Source organism: Anomaloglossus baeobatrachus, chromosome 1, assembly GCF_048569485.1.
Source record: "Anomaloglossus baeobatrachus isolate aAnoBae1 chromosome 1, aAnoBae1.hap1, whole genome shotgun sequence".
NCBI lineage: Eukaryota > Metazoa > Chordata > Amphibia > Anura > Aromobatidae > Anomaloglossus > Anomaloglossus baeobatrachus.
Genome location: NC_134353.1, coordinates 609,153,908 through 609,168,349, shown reverse-complemented (window position 1 = coordinate 609,168,349; position 14,442 = coordinate 609,153,908). Strand labels below are relative to the sequence as shown.

Sequence of the window (14,442 nt, the reverse complement as noted above, 5' to 3'; positions counted from 1 at the left end):
ATTTTGTTACTTACCGTAAATTCCTTTTCTTCTAGCTCTTATTGGGAGACCCAGACGATTGGGTGTATAGCACTGCCTCCGGAGGCCACACAAAGCAATTACACTAAAAAGTGTAAGGCCCCTCCCCTTCTGGCTATACACCCCCAGTGGGATCACTGGCTCACCAGTTTTAGTGCAAAAGCAAGAAGGAGGAAAGCCAATAACTGGTTTAAACAAATTCTCTCCGAGTAACATCGGAGAACTGAAAACCGTTCAACATGAACAACATGTGTACCCGCAAACAAACCAAAAATCCCGAAGGACAACAGGGCGGGTGCTGGGTCTCCCAATAAGAGCTAGAAGAAAAGGAATTTACGGTAAGTAACAAAATTCCCTTCTTCTTCAGCGCTCTATTGGGAGACCCAGACGATTGGGACGTCCAAAAGCTGTCCCTGGGTGGGTAAAGAAATACCTCATGTTAGAGCTGCAAGACAGCCCTCCCCTACGGGGAGGCAACTGCCGCCTGCAGGACTCTTCTACCTAGGCTGGCGTCCGCCGAAGCATAGGTATGCACCTGATAATGTTTGGTGAAAGTGTGCAGACTCGACCAGGTAGCTGCCTGGCACACCTGTTGAGCCGTAGCCTGGTGTCGTAATGCCCAGGATGCACCCACGGCTCTGGTAGAATGGGCCTTCAGCCCTGATGGAACCGGAAGCCCAGCAGAACGGTAGGCTTCAAGAATTGGTTCTTTGATCCATCGAGCCAGGGTAGCCTTAGAAGCCTGCGACCCTTTGCGCTTATCAGCGACAAGGACAAAGAGTGCATCCGAACGGCGCAAGGGCGCCGTGCGGGAAATGTAGATTCTGAGTGCTCGCACCAGATCTAACAAATGTAAATCCTTCTCATACCGATGAACTGCATGAGGACAAAACGAAGGCAAAGAGATATCCTGATTAAGATGAAAAGAGGATACCACCTTCGGGAGAAACTCCTGAATGGGGCGCAGCACAACCTTGTCCTGGTGGAAGACCAGGAAGGGAGCCTTGGATGATAGTGCTGCCAGCTCAGACACTCTCCGAAGAGATGTGATCGCTACCAGAAAAGCCACTTTCTGTGATAGTCTAGAAAGTGAAACCTCCCTCAGAGGCTCGAAGGGCGGCTTCTGGAGGGCAACTAGTACCCTGTTCAGATCCCATGGATCTAACGGCCGCTTGTACGGGGGTACGATATGGCAAACCCCCTGTAGGAACGTGCGCACCTTAGGAAGGCGTGCCAAACGCCTCTGAAAAAAGACGGATAGCGCCGAGACCTGACCTTTAAGGGAGCCGAGCGACAAACCTTTTTCTAACCCAGATTGCAGGAAAGAAAGAAAGGTAGGCAATGCAAATGGCCAGGGAGACACTCCCTGAGCAGAGGACCAGGATAAGAATATCCTCCACGTTCTGTGGTAGATCTTAGCGGACGTGGGCTTCCTAGCCTGTCTCATGGTGGCAACGACCCCTTGGGACAATCCTGAAGACGCTAGGAACCAGGACTCAATGGCCACACAGTCAGGTTCAGGGCCGCAGAATTCCGATGGAAAAACGGCCCTTGGGACAGTAAGTCTGGTCGGTCTGGGAGTGCCCACGGTTGGCCGACCGTGAGCTGCCACAGATCCGGATACCACGCCCTCCTCGGCCAGTCTGGGGCGACAAGTATGACGCGGCTGCAATCGGATCTGATCTTGCGTAGCACTCTGGGCAAGAGTGCCAGAGGTGGAAACACATAAGGGAGCCGGAACTGCGACCAATCTTGCACTAGGGCGTCTGCCGCCAGCGCTCTTTGATCGCGAGACCGTGCCATGAAGGTTGGGACCTTGTTGTTGTGCCGTGACGCCATTAGGTCGACGTCCGGCACCCCCCAGCAGCGACAGATTTCCTGAAACACGTCTGGGTGAAGGGACCATTCCCCTGCGTCCATGCCCTGGCGACTGAGGAAGTCTGCTTCCCAGTTTTCTACGCCGGGGATGTGAACTGCGGATATGGTGGAGGCTGTGGCTTCCACCCACATCAGAATCCGCCGGACTTCCTGGAAGGCTTGCCGACTGCGTGTCCCCCCTTGGTGGTTGATGTATGCCACCGCTGTGGAGTTGTCCGACTGAATTCGGATCTGCCTTCCTTCCAGCCACTGCTGGAAGGCTAGTAGGGCAAGATACACTGCTCTGATTTCCAGAACATTGATCTGAAGGGTGGACTCCTGCTGAGTCCATGTACCCTGAGCCCTGTGGTGGAGAAAGACTGCTCCCCACCCTGACAGACTCGCGTCTGTCGTGACCACCGCCCAAGACGGTGGTAGGAAGGATCTTCCCTGTGATAATGAGGTGGGAAGAAGCCACCACTGCAGAGAGTCTTTGGCCGTCTGGGAAAGGGAGACTTTCCTGTCCAGGGATGTTGACTTCCCGTCCCATTGGCGGAGAATGTCCCATTGAAGTGGACGCAGATGATACTGCGCAAACGGAACCGCTTCTATTGCCGCCACCATCTTCCCGAGGAAGTGCATGAGGCGTCTTAAGGAGTGCGACTGACTTTGAAGGAGAGCCTGCACCCCAGTCTGTAGAGACCGCTGCTTGTCCAGCGGAAGCTTCACTATCGCTGAGAGAGTATGAAACTCCATGCCAAGATACGTTAGTGATTGGGTCGGTGACAGATTTGACTTTGGGAAGTTGATGATCCACCCGAACGCCTGGAGAGTCTCCAGTGCAACATTCAGGCTGAGTTGGCATGCCTCTTGAGAGGGTGCCTTGACCAGTAGATCGTCCAAGTAAGGGATCACAGAGTGTCCGTGAGAGTGCAAGACTGCTACCACTGCCGCCATGATCTTGGTGAACACCCGAGGGGCTGTCGCCAGACCAAATGGCAGAGCTACGAACTGAAGATGGTCGTCTCCTATCACGAAGCGTAGAAAGCGTTGGTGCTCTGTAGCAATCGGCACGTGGAGATAAGCATCTTTGATGTCTATTGATGCTAGGAAATCTCCTTGAGACATTGAGGCAATGACTGAGCGGAGGGATTCCATCCGGAACCGCCTGGCGTTCACATGCTTGTTGAGCAGTTTTAGGTCCAGAACAGGACGGAAGGAGCCGTCCTTTTTTGGAACCACAAAGAGATTGGAGTAAAATCCTCGCCCCCGTTCCTGAGGGGGGACAGGGATCACGACTCCTTCTGCTCTTAGAGAGTCCACCGCCTGCAGCAGGGCATCTGCTCGGTTGGGGTGTGGGGAGGTTCTGAAGAACCGAAGTGGAGGCCGAGAACTGAACTCGATTCTGTACCCGCGAGACAAAATGTCTGTTACCCATCGGTCTTTGACCTGTGACAGCCAAATGTCGCAAAAGCGGGAGAGCCTGCCACCGACCGAGGATGCGGAGGGAGGAGGCCGAAAGTCATGAGGTAGCCGCTTTGGAAGCGGTTCCTCCATTTGCTTTCCTGGGGCGTGAGTGAGCCCGCCAGGAATCTGAGCTCCCTTGTTCTTTCTGAGTCCTTTTGGACGAGGAGAATTGGGCCTTGCCCGAGCCTCGAAAGGACCGAAACCTCGACTGCCACTTTTTCTGTTGAGGTTTACTTGCTCTGGGCTGTGGTAAGGAAGAGTCCTTACCCTTGGACTGTTTTATGATTTCAGCCAATGGCTCACCAAACAGTCTGTCTCTAGATAATGGCAAGCTGGTTAAGCATTTTTTGGAACCAGCATCTGCTTTCCAGTCCTTTAACCACAAGGCTCTGCGCAAAACCACAGAATTGGCGGACGCCATAGCGGTACGGCTCGTAGATTCTAGGACAGCATTGATAGCATAGGTCGCAAACGCAGACATTTGCGAAGTTAGGGACGCCACTTGCGGCACTGCTGGATGCATGATAGCATCCACCTGTGCTAAACCAGCTGAAATAGCTTGGAGTGCCCACACGGCCGCGAATGCTGGAGCAAACGACGCGCCGATAGCTTCATAGACAGATTTCAACCAAAGCTCCATCTGTCTGTCGTTGGCATCTTTAAGTGAAGCGCCATCCTCTACTGCGACTATGGATCTAGCCGCAAGCTTGGAAATTGGGGGATCCACCTTTGGACACTGGGTCCAGCGTTTGGCCACCTCAGAGGGAAAATGATAACGGGTATCCTTAGAACGTTTAGAGAAACGCTTGTCTGGATGAGCGTCGCGTTTCTGGATCGATTCTCTGAAGTCAGAGTGGTCCAAAAAAGCACTTAATTTACGCTTGGGATACAGGAAATGGAACTTCTCCTGCTGTGCAGCTGCCTCCTCTGCAGAAGGGGCTGGGGGAGAAATATCCAACAGTCTATTAATTGCCGATATAAGGTCATTAACCATGGCGTCACCATCAGGGGCATCCAGATTGAGAGGGGCCCCAGGATTAGAATCCTGATCACCGTCCTCAGTCTCATCACAGAGAGATTCTTCTCGCTGAGACCCTGAGCAGTGTGATGACGTGGAGGGTCTTTCCCAGCGAGCTCGCTTAGGCTGCCTGGGACTGTCATCTGAGTCAGAGACTTCAGCCTGTGATGCTTGAGACCCCCTTGAAGTACGGATTAGTTCCAACTGAGGGGGACCGGAGAGCATAGACACAGCAGTGTCCATGGTCTGAGTAACTGGCCTGGACTGCAAGGTCTCCAGGATTTTAGTCATAGTCACAGACATTTTATCAGCAAAAACTGCAAAGTCTGTCCCCGTCACCGGGGCAGGGTTCACAGGCGTCTCTGCCTGGGCCACTACCACCATAGGCTCTGGCTGACGAAGTGCCACTGGGACTGAACATTGCACACAATGAGAGTCGTTGGAGCCTGCTGGTAGATTAGCCCCACATGCAGTACAAACAGTGTACACAGCCTGTGCCTTGGCACCCTTGCGTTTTGCGGATGACATGTTGCTGCCTCCTCAGAGCAGTACAGGGTGTCCAGCCAAGAAGCGACCTTACAGTGCAACTATATATTATATGGTACCAAGAAAAAAGTACACTAATATAACACTGAGGCACTAGTGGGGCCAGCACTAAAGTGCAGCTTACCGCCCGCTTAGGAGCGGGTGTGTGGTCGCCGAAATCCCTTTAGTCTGGGTCTCCCAGAGCCTGCTGCCTTTCCCCAGCCAGACCGCATGTGTAATGGCTGCCAGCGTCCTTGTGGAGAGGGGGGGCGGGCCCTGGGCGTATACAGACGAAGAGCGGGAAGCCTGCTTCCCACTGTGCCTAGTGAGAGGGCTGGAGCATGTAAATAAAGCTCCAGCCCTCGGCGCTGCCCATTGAGCAGCGTCTCTCCCCTACCCTGATTGACAGGGTGGGGGCGGGAACGAAGCGGCGCTAGGCCGCAAAAGCCGGGGGCTAAAGTTAGAAGCGCCGCCGCCGTAAAAGCGCGGTCGGCGCAAAGTCCCCGGCGCACCACAAGTCGCAGCTGCGCCGCCGCTCCAGTAGCGGTCGGCGCAGTAGTTCCCAACATGTAACGTCACTCAGCAAAGCTGCAGTGACCTAACCCCAGCGCACAGCGCTACTGTCCCCGGCGCACTATAACGCTCAGCAAGCCTTGAGAGTGTCCGTGCCTGCCGGGGACACAGAGTACCTGAACGTTGCAGGGCCTTGTCCCTGAACGGCACTCCCGCTCCAAATCCAGCAGGTTCTCTGGGTCTGTGGATGGAGCCCGGCCTCAGGGCTTGGGGGCCGGCAAGATCCGACTTCCACAGAGCCCTCCAGGGGATGTGGAAGGAAAACAGCATGTGGGCTCCAGCCTCTGTACCAGCAATAGGTACCTCAACCTTACAAGCACCACCGCGGGTGAGAAGGGAGCATGCTGGGGGCCCCATATGGGCCCTCTTTTCTTCCATCCGATATAGCCAGCAGCTACTGCTGACTACAAACAGTGGAGCTATGCGTGGATGTCTGACCTCCTTCGCACAAAGCAGAAAAACTGGTGAGCCAGTGATCCCACTGGGGGTGTATAGCCAGAAGGGGAGGGGCCTTACACTTTTTAGTGTAATTGCTTTGTGTGGCCTCCGGAGGCAGTGCTATACACCCAATCGTCTGGGTCTCCCAATAGAGCGCTGAAGAAAGAGGAGAACTCTGTCCCTGCCGCCTGGACAGGGGGAGCAGGGGGGTCTACATGAGCCGAGGGGTCCACTAGTGACCGAGGCTCCGGCTGAGCAAGTGAAACAGGGGTCGAGCATTGCTCACAGTGAGGGTAGGCGGAACCCGCAGGTAACATAGCCCCACAAGAGGTACAGGCCGCAAAAAAACCCTGTGCCTTAACAGCCTTGCTCCTTGTGGACGACATGCTGTTGTCTCCTAGGAGAATGATCACTGAGGGTATATGGGCAAAAACAGGGTATACAGCCCGACCGAACAGAAATATATATATATAAATACGTATCTATTCCGGAACCCTAGGGGGGACCAGCACCGGGTGACCGGTGTGGCTTACCGACCGCTAACAAGCGAAGTGTGTGCCTCCAGATTCCCAGCCTTAGGTCCCCCGGAGCTGCAGAGCTGTTCCTGAGAATCCTCCACCGTCAGAATGCCTAAAAAAATGGCTGCCGGAGATCTCAGGGGAGGAGTGGAGCCGTGGGCGGCGCCAGGAAAGTGCGGGAATCTGGGGTCCCCACAGTGATCAGTGAGGGGGGAGGAAACATGCAGGATGCTCCAGCCCTCACATCCGACGTCGGGTCGGCAGTCCCGCCCTTATCCCTGACAGGCAGGCCCGGGGGCGGGATTTTTGCGACTAGGCCGCGATGAAGCCGGGGACTAAATTTGAGACCGCGCCCGACAAGCAGGTACAGTCGGCGCGGAAGTCCGCCGGTCTTCTCAAATCAGGAGCTGCCGCAGCGTCCAGGAAGAAGGTGCGCTCCTGCACAGTCCCCAATGGGGACACAGAGTACCTTAGAGTTGCAGGGCCCGGTCCCTGAGGTTGAATAGACTCCGGTCCGGCAGATTCCCACAGGGGCTGCGGAGGGAGCACGGTCCCAGCAAATGGATGACCGTTCAGGATCCCACTTCTCCCAGAGCCGCTAAGGGATGGTGAAGGAGACGGCATGAGGCTCCGGCCTTTGTACCCGCAATGGGTACCTCAACCTTAACAACACCGCCGACGTAGTGGGGTGAGAAGGGAACATGCCGGGGGCCCCATGGGGGCCCTCTTTTCTTCCAACCGACATAACTAATATGAGAATGCATGAGTGGATGTGTGCCTCCTTCCACACAAAGCATAAAACTGAGGAGCCCGTGATCCACGGGAGGGTGTATAGGCAGAGGGGAGGGGTTACACTTTTTAAAGTGTAATACTTTGTGTGGCCTCCGGAGGCAGAAGCTATACACCCAATTGTTTGGGTCTCCCAATGGAGCGACAAAGAAAAATAATTTTAAAAAAAACGGCGTGCGGTCCCCCCCAATTTTGATACCAGCCAAGGTAAAGCCACACGGCTGAAGGCTGGTATTCTCAGGATGGGGAGCTCCACGTTATGGGGAGCCCCTTAGCCTAAAAATATCAGCCAGCAGCCGCTCGAAATTGCCGCATCCATTAGATGCAACAGTGCCGGGACTCTACCCGGCTCATCCCAAATTGCCCTGGTGCGGTGGCAATCGAGGTAATTAGGAGTTAATTGCAGCCCATAGCTGCCACTAAGTCCTAGGTTAATCATGGCAGGCGTCTTTGAGAACCCCCCCCCATGATTAACCTGTAAGTGAAATTAAATAAACACATACACCCAAAAAAATCCTTTATTTGAAATAAAAGACAAAAATACACCCTTTTTCACCACTTTATTAAAATCCCCAAATACCCCTCCAGATCCGACGTGATCCACAGAGGTCCCATGACGCTTTCAGCTCTGCTACATGAAGCTAACAGGAGCGGCCACAGACCATTATCGCTCTCTGTCAGCTCCACACAGCAACTGAAGTGAATCGCGCTGTCAGCGGGGATGTCACTGAGGTAGTGCTGGTGTGTGCATTAATGATGGGGGCGGTAGTACCTGCGTGTGTGCGATGATGATGGGGGCGGTAGTGCCGGTGTGTGCGGTGATGATGGGTGCGGTAGTGCCGGGGTGTGCGGCGGTGATGATGGAGGTGGTAGTGCCGGGGTGTGTGCAGTTATGATGGGTGCATTAGTGCCTGCGTGTGTGCGGTGATGATGGGTGCAGTAGTGCCGGGGTGTGTGCGGTGATGATGGGGGCGGTAGTGCCTGCGTGTGTGCGGTGATGATGGGGGCGGTAGTGCCTGTGTGTGTGCGGTGATGATGGGGGCGGTAGTGCCTGCGTGTGTGCGGTGATGATGGGGGCGGTAGTGCCTGTGTGTGTGCGGTGATGATGGGGCGGGAAGTGCCTGTGTGTGCGGTGATGATGGGGGGCGGTAGTGCCGGGGTGTGTGCGGTGATGATGGGGGCGGTAGTGCCTGCATGTGTGCGGTGATGATGGGGGCGGTAGTGCCTGTGTGTGTGTGCGGTGATGATGGGGGCGGTAGTGCCTGTGTGTGCGCGGTGATGATGGGGGCTCTCTCTCGGCTAAAGAAAACTAACGCAACGTGTTATTTCACAGGAATCTGTTGCCTTTATTATCACAGTATTTACAACGCATCCGTCACATGCGTCACACAACGCATTGTGACAGATGCCAAACAACGCAATTGGGAAAGTAGCCATAGCTGGTCCTAAAAGCCCCAAAGGCACAGCAGAGAGGTGAGACTTTGTCGCTTGTACCACCTTGTGTTCGTGCTGGGACTGTATGATATGTTTTTGCAGTGGTGTAACTAGAGTCCAATGTGTTCTCACATGTACGGGCCCTTGTAGTGTTCTAACTTCTATCAAGACTTATGAACTGCCTCCCCTCCCCCTTCATTATGTAGTAATGTCCTCTGTCCTGGTATATATGCCCATCATCCTGGTGAATATGTCCTCATCCTGGTGTATATGACCCAATGCTGGTATATAAGGTCCTCATCCTGGTATGTATGGTCCACGTTGTCTCCATCCTGGTATATATGTTCCCATCCTGAGTTACATGGTCCCCAATCCTAGTGGGCATTCATGTCTGTTGGCAATTTTCTGTGGACATTATTCACATATCATGTGAACATCCTCACCTTGCACCTCAAATATCATAGATCTGAAACTTTCTGATGCTGCAATTGGCAATTTTCTGTGTGGGCAATTTTCCGTGTGGGCAATTTTCCGTGTGGGCAATTATCCGTGTGGGCATTTTTCCGTGTGGGCATTTTTCCGGTCACCGTGGTGACTAACCACTCCCTAAACCACTCCAAAGACTAGAAGCAAACAGAAGCAGGGAGAATATAACTTTTCTCACTGTAGCCGCTTTCTCAATAGGCCTATAAAGCATGACTTAAATGTTATTTAGCTGAAAATATTTTCAGAGAACATTTTGGAGGTAACAGTTCTATTTAATATTGATTATGCAATATTGATAGGAGACATGCAAAGTGATCATTTATGCCCTTGTTGGTCAAATATTCAACCAAAACTGCTGGCGAGTAGCACAAATACAGCCTCTCAGCCGAAACATTAGAATATAAATTTGCATTACTTTTCACTTATACATAATAAAAAGTGAAGAATACTAAAGCCTTGAGGTTTTATGAAGACTATGTACAAACATGTTTTAGAACAAGAGCCGACTTACCAATAGATGTAGTAGTATTCGTGCATGCTATAAAGTTCCAGTTCAAAGCCGCTCAGTAAATATTGGATCATAACTCGCAAATTATGATAAAGCACCCAGGTGCCCAAACATGCCAAGTGTTGTCTCTGTGGTTCCTGTTTTAACAGCATACTATGAAGAGCAGCGTCCACCTTCTCTGCCTTGCCAAAATCACAAAAAAAATGCACATTACTAATAGATCAAGAGAGTGCTAACTTTTAAGGGTAGCAATATTAAAAGACTATATTGTACAATATCCTTCGCCCAACCTGATGCAATCATCCACTCTAAAGACTTGTACAAACAAATGTATCATCACCTCTGTGAGCTATATATTTAGAGCCAAGAAGGTCACCTACATGAGCCCTCAAAAGGCACGAGGAATTTCCCAGCACCCAGCATCTACAACAGGAAAAGCTTTAAAGGGAACCTGTCAGCAGAAATTTCCCCTAAAACCTAACAGATTCCCCCTCTGCAGCTCCTGGGCTGCATTCTAGAAAGGTCCCTGTTATTATTGTGCCCCCTTTCTGACCAAAAAAAAGAGTTTATAAAGAGGTACCTTTTTGGCTTCGGATTCTATAAATGTGACACGGGGGCGGGCAGCCTGATGGCCGTTATTCTGCCCCCTGGTCCTGTATGCCGCCCCCATCGCTGATTTCCATACTTTTGGACGCCGCCCACTGCTCCAGCCATCCCCGCGCATGCCCAGTGCCAGTCTCACGGGACTGAGCACTGTGACTGCTGGTGACGTGTGCGCAGGCAAGTGATTATGGGCGGGACTGTGACTGTTATCAGCAAGTACCCGCCCATAATCTCGTGAGCGCGCAAACCTCACCAGCGTCACACTGTGCTCAGTGTAGATGCTAGACTGTATGGGCTGCTTCCAGGGATGACGTCCCTTTGTCACGTGATAGGGGCGTGTTCAAAATACTATCACGTGACAAAAGGGATGTCATCCCTGGAAGCAGCCCATACAGTCTAGCATCTACACTGAGCACAGTGTGACGCTGGAGAGGTTTGCGCGCTCACGAGATTATGGGCGGGTACTTGCTGATAACAATCACAGTCCCGCCCATAATCACTTGCCTGCGCACACGTCACCAGCAGTCACAGTGCTCAGTCCCGTGAGACTGGCACTGGGCATGCGCGGGGATGGCTGGAGCAGTGGGCGGTGTCCAAAAGTATGGAAATCAGCGATGGGGGCGGCATACAGGACCAGGGGGCAGAATAACGGCCATCAGGCTGCCCGCCCCCGTGTCAGATTTATAGAATCCGAAGCCAAAAAGGTACCTCTTTATAAACTCTTTTTTTTGGTCAGAAAGGGGGCACAATAATAACAGGGACCTTTCTAGAATGCAGCCCAGGAGCTGCAGAGGGGGAATCTGTTAGGTTTTAGGGGAAATTTCTGCTGACAGGTTCCCTTTAAAGGGAACCTGTCAGGTCCAATATACACCCAGAACCACAAGCAGTTCTGGGTGCATATTGCTAATTCCTGCCTAACCGTCCCTGTATACACTAGCATAGATAAAGAGATCTTTAGAAAGAGTATTTCTAAAGATCTTTTACCGTATGCTAATGAGCGAGGGCACTAGTCCCAAGGGCGTTGCTTCTCTTGCTAGTCGGCTCCATTAGCATGTTAGTACGTCCCTGTGGGTGTGCTATCATGCTTATGAATACGCAGCATCAGAGGATGATCTCACTCACCTGTCCACCGTCATCGCCGCTTGATGCTGGATTTCAGTTCAGTACGCATGATCCCGGAGTTTGGGTCATGCCCACTTCTTCAGTTTGAAGCCAGGACACATACACCCGACTTCATAGTGCGCATGACCCAAACTCCGGGGTCATGCAAACTCAGCCGAAATCCAGCATCAAGCGGCAGAGAGGTGAGTGATCAGCCTCACATTCATTAGCATGTTAGCATGCCCACAGGGACGTACTAACATGCTAATGGAGAAGACTAGCAAGGGAAGCAACGCCCTTGGGGCTACTGCCCTTGCTCATTAGCATACGGTAAAAGATCTTTAAAAATACTTTTTCTAAAGATCTGACAGGTAGGCAGGGATTACAATATGCACCCAGAACTGCTCGTGGATCTGGGTGCATATTGCACTTGAAAGGTTCCTTCTATTGTACAACATGGCTCTTTCTGTAAAATATGGAGTCAGATATTTCTAGCTATTTTTCACCCAGAGATGCCACAGTCAATGTTAACTGCAGTATGCAAGTAGTATACAGAGGTAGGATTTTTTTTTTTTTTTTTTTTTTTTTTTTTTTTAAACAGCCCATTTAGGTAAAAGGGTTTGTCCAGATTTGGCATGAAAACCTGCAGTAATATGTGAATGCATGCTTGTGAATCCTCATAGCACACACAGTAAACAATATAAATACATTTGGCCACACTAACTAGATGTGTGCAGCTTTGCTCAATTCACATGACATGTAGGAATGGGGCCAGGAGTATGTATATCGCATACTTGTGGACATGATCGCCTGCTCCCGTCGCCGGAGAATCCAGTCGCCGGAGAATCCAGTCGCCGGAGAATCCCGACAGTGTGTGTGTTGGGGGGGATTCACAAGTCTGTAAACACTTAGAGTGTCTGTGGAGTTTCTTCACAAACCTGAACAACGCCTTTAAATAAACCAAGAGAGCAGTATGCAAGTTTTGGGGAGATATGATCACTAAATTCCATAGCTAGACAAACTTATTTTAGCTAATTGAGTCTACAATATAATTATTTTGAAATAAATCTAGAAATTAAAAGTGAAAAATAGAAAGGGATGAAGTAGATGTGCACAACAGGTACTGGAAACCTCTTATGAATTATTACATAAGGTGGCCGCTGACCACACAGTCATCCAAAAGTTAGGCAACTCTGGTGAAAATTACTGTGATGCTGAACAGTTAAGCAAGTTGAAGATGAACTGATCTCTAAAAGGCAGAAAGGTGACACATTTCCTTTGTATTTTAGTCAAAAAATAAATTTTCATCTTTTATATTTTAAACTGAACAAAAAAGGAAAAATGGGAAAATGAAAACGTTTGGGCACTCTGAAAGTTGTATCTAATAGTATCTCAACTTATAAACACTTCGTTACCAGCCAATAGTCTTTCAATTTTTGTTTGAGGGATTTTCATCCATTCTTCCTTGGAAAAGTCTTCCAGCTCTGTGAGATTACTAGAACGTCTTGCATGCACTGCTCTTTTGAGGTCTAGTCACAGATTTTCAATGATGTTCAGATCAGGGGATTGTCAAAGCCATTGTAAAACCTTCAGTTTGCGTCTTTTGAGGTAGCCTATTGTGGATTTTGACGTGTGTGTTTAGGATCATTATCTCTTTGTAGAAGCCATCCTCTTTTCAACTTCTGGGGGGGGGTTTGTTTTCACAGATGGTGTTATGTTTGCATCAAGAATTTGTTGAAATCCTACTGAATCCATTTTTTTTCTCTACCCATGAAATGCTCCCTGTGCCATTGGCTGCAACACAACCCCAAAGCATGACTGATCCATCCCCATGCTAAATGGTTGGAGAGATGTTTTTTCTTGAAATTCTGCACCCTTTTATTCTTAACACTTACCTTCGATCATTGTGGCGAAAGAGTTCCATTTTAAGCTCATTTTTCCAGAGAACTGCTTTCCAAAATCCATCAGGCGTGTTTAGATATTCTTTTGCATAAATCTGAAGCTGGATTTTATGGTGAGGGCGCAGGAGAGGTTTTTCTAATAGCTCTTCCATGAAGGCCATATTTGTGCAGGTGTCTCTGAACAGTAAAATAATTACCATAACCATTGTTCTATAACCCCAGAGTGTGAAATGTTTCTAAGGGTCTTTTGCAAACAGAGGTTCAATTTATCTCTCTAGCAATCCTACCAGCAAAAATTTTGCTTGATCTTACAGAGCTTATATTGACATCGACTGTTCCTGTTAACTTCAATTTCTTAATTACATTTCGAACTGAGGAAAGGGTAACTTGAAAACTCTTTTCTATCTTCTTATAGCCTTCTCCTGCTTTGTGGGGCTCCACCATTTTCAAATTGTTAGCTGCTTAGAATAACCCATGACTGCTGTTTTTGGCACAAGGTTAGAGGAGGCTTAGTTTTTATAAAGCTGTGAAATTTGCATCACCTCGGGTTTCCAAACGATTATGTTGAACAAGTCATAACCATAACAGCATAATTAAGGTCTGACACCTAGGTCAAATTATATGAGCACACAAAGCTCCAATGGCCTCCAAACTTGTACTTTGTACCTCCCACACTCGAAAGACATACAAATAGGGACTCTAGATTGTGAGCCCCAAAGGGGACAGTGATGCCAATGTATGTAAAGCGCTGTGGAATTAATAGCGCTATATAAATGAATAAAAAAGAGAATTTTGTTACTTACCGTAAATTCTTTTTCTTATAGTTCCGACATGGGAGACCCAGACCATGGGTGTATAGCTTCTGCCTCCGGAGGACACACAAAGTACTACACTCAAATGTGTAGCTCCTCCCTCCTAGCATATACACCCCCTGCTAGCCAGTCCTAGCCAGTTTAGTTCAAAAGCTGAAGGAGGACATCCACCCACAAGTAGAGACAGAGTAAAACCCGGAACAACCGGAACCTCTGTCCACAACAACAACAGCCGGTGAAGACACACGGAACAAGAAACCTGCCAACAGGCAATAGGGAGGGTGCTGGGTCTCCCATGTCGGAACTATAAGAAAAAGAATTTACGGTAAGTAACAAAATTCTCTTTTTCTTTATCGTTCCTATGGGAGACCCAGACCATGGGACGTTCTAAAGC

The 14,442-nt window shown here is 50.1% G+C and overlaps 1 protein-coding gene across 2 annotated transcripts in view; it reads right to left on the bottom strand.

The window, feature by feature from the left end:
- NAA35 (N-alpha-acetyltransferase 35, NatC auxiliary subunit) overlaps positions 1 to 14,442 on the bottom strand; it is a 153,206-nt gene that overhangs the window by 50,884 nt on the left and 87,880 nt on the right. For both annotated transcript variants that reach the window (XM_075318499.1, XM_075318487.1), the window contains exon 17: positions 9,635 to 9,813. In XM_075318499.1, coding sequence (XP_075174614.1) covers positions 9,635 to 9,813 — 179 coding nt within the window. The remainder of the gene's footprint in view (positions 1 to 9,634; positions 9,814 to 14,442) is intronic.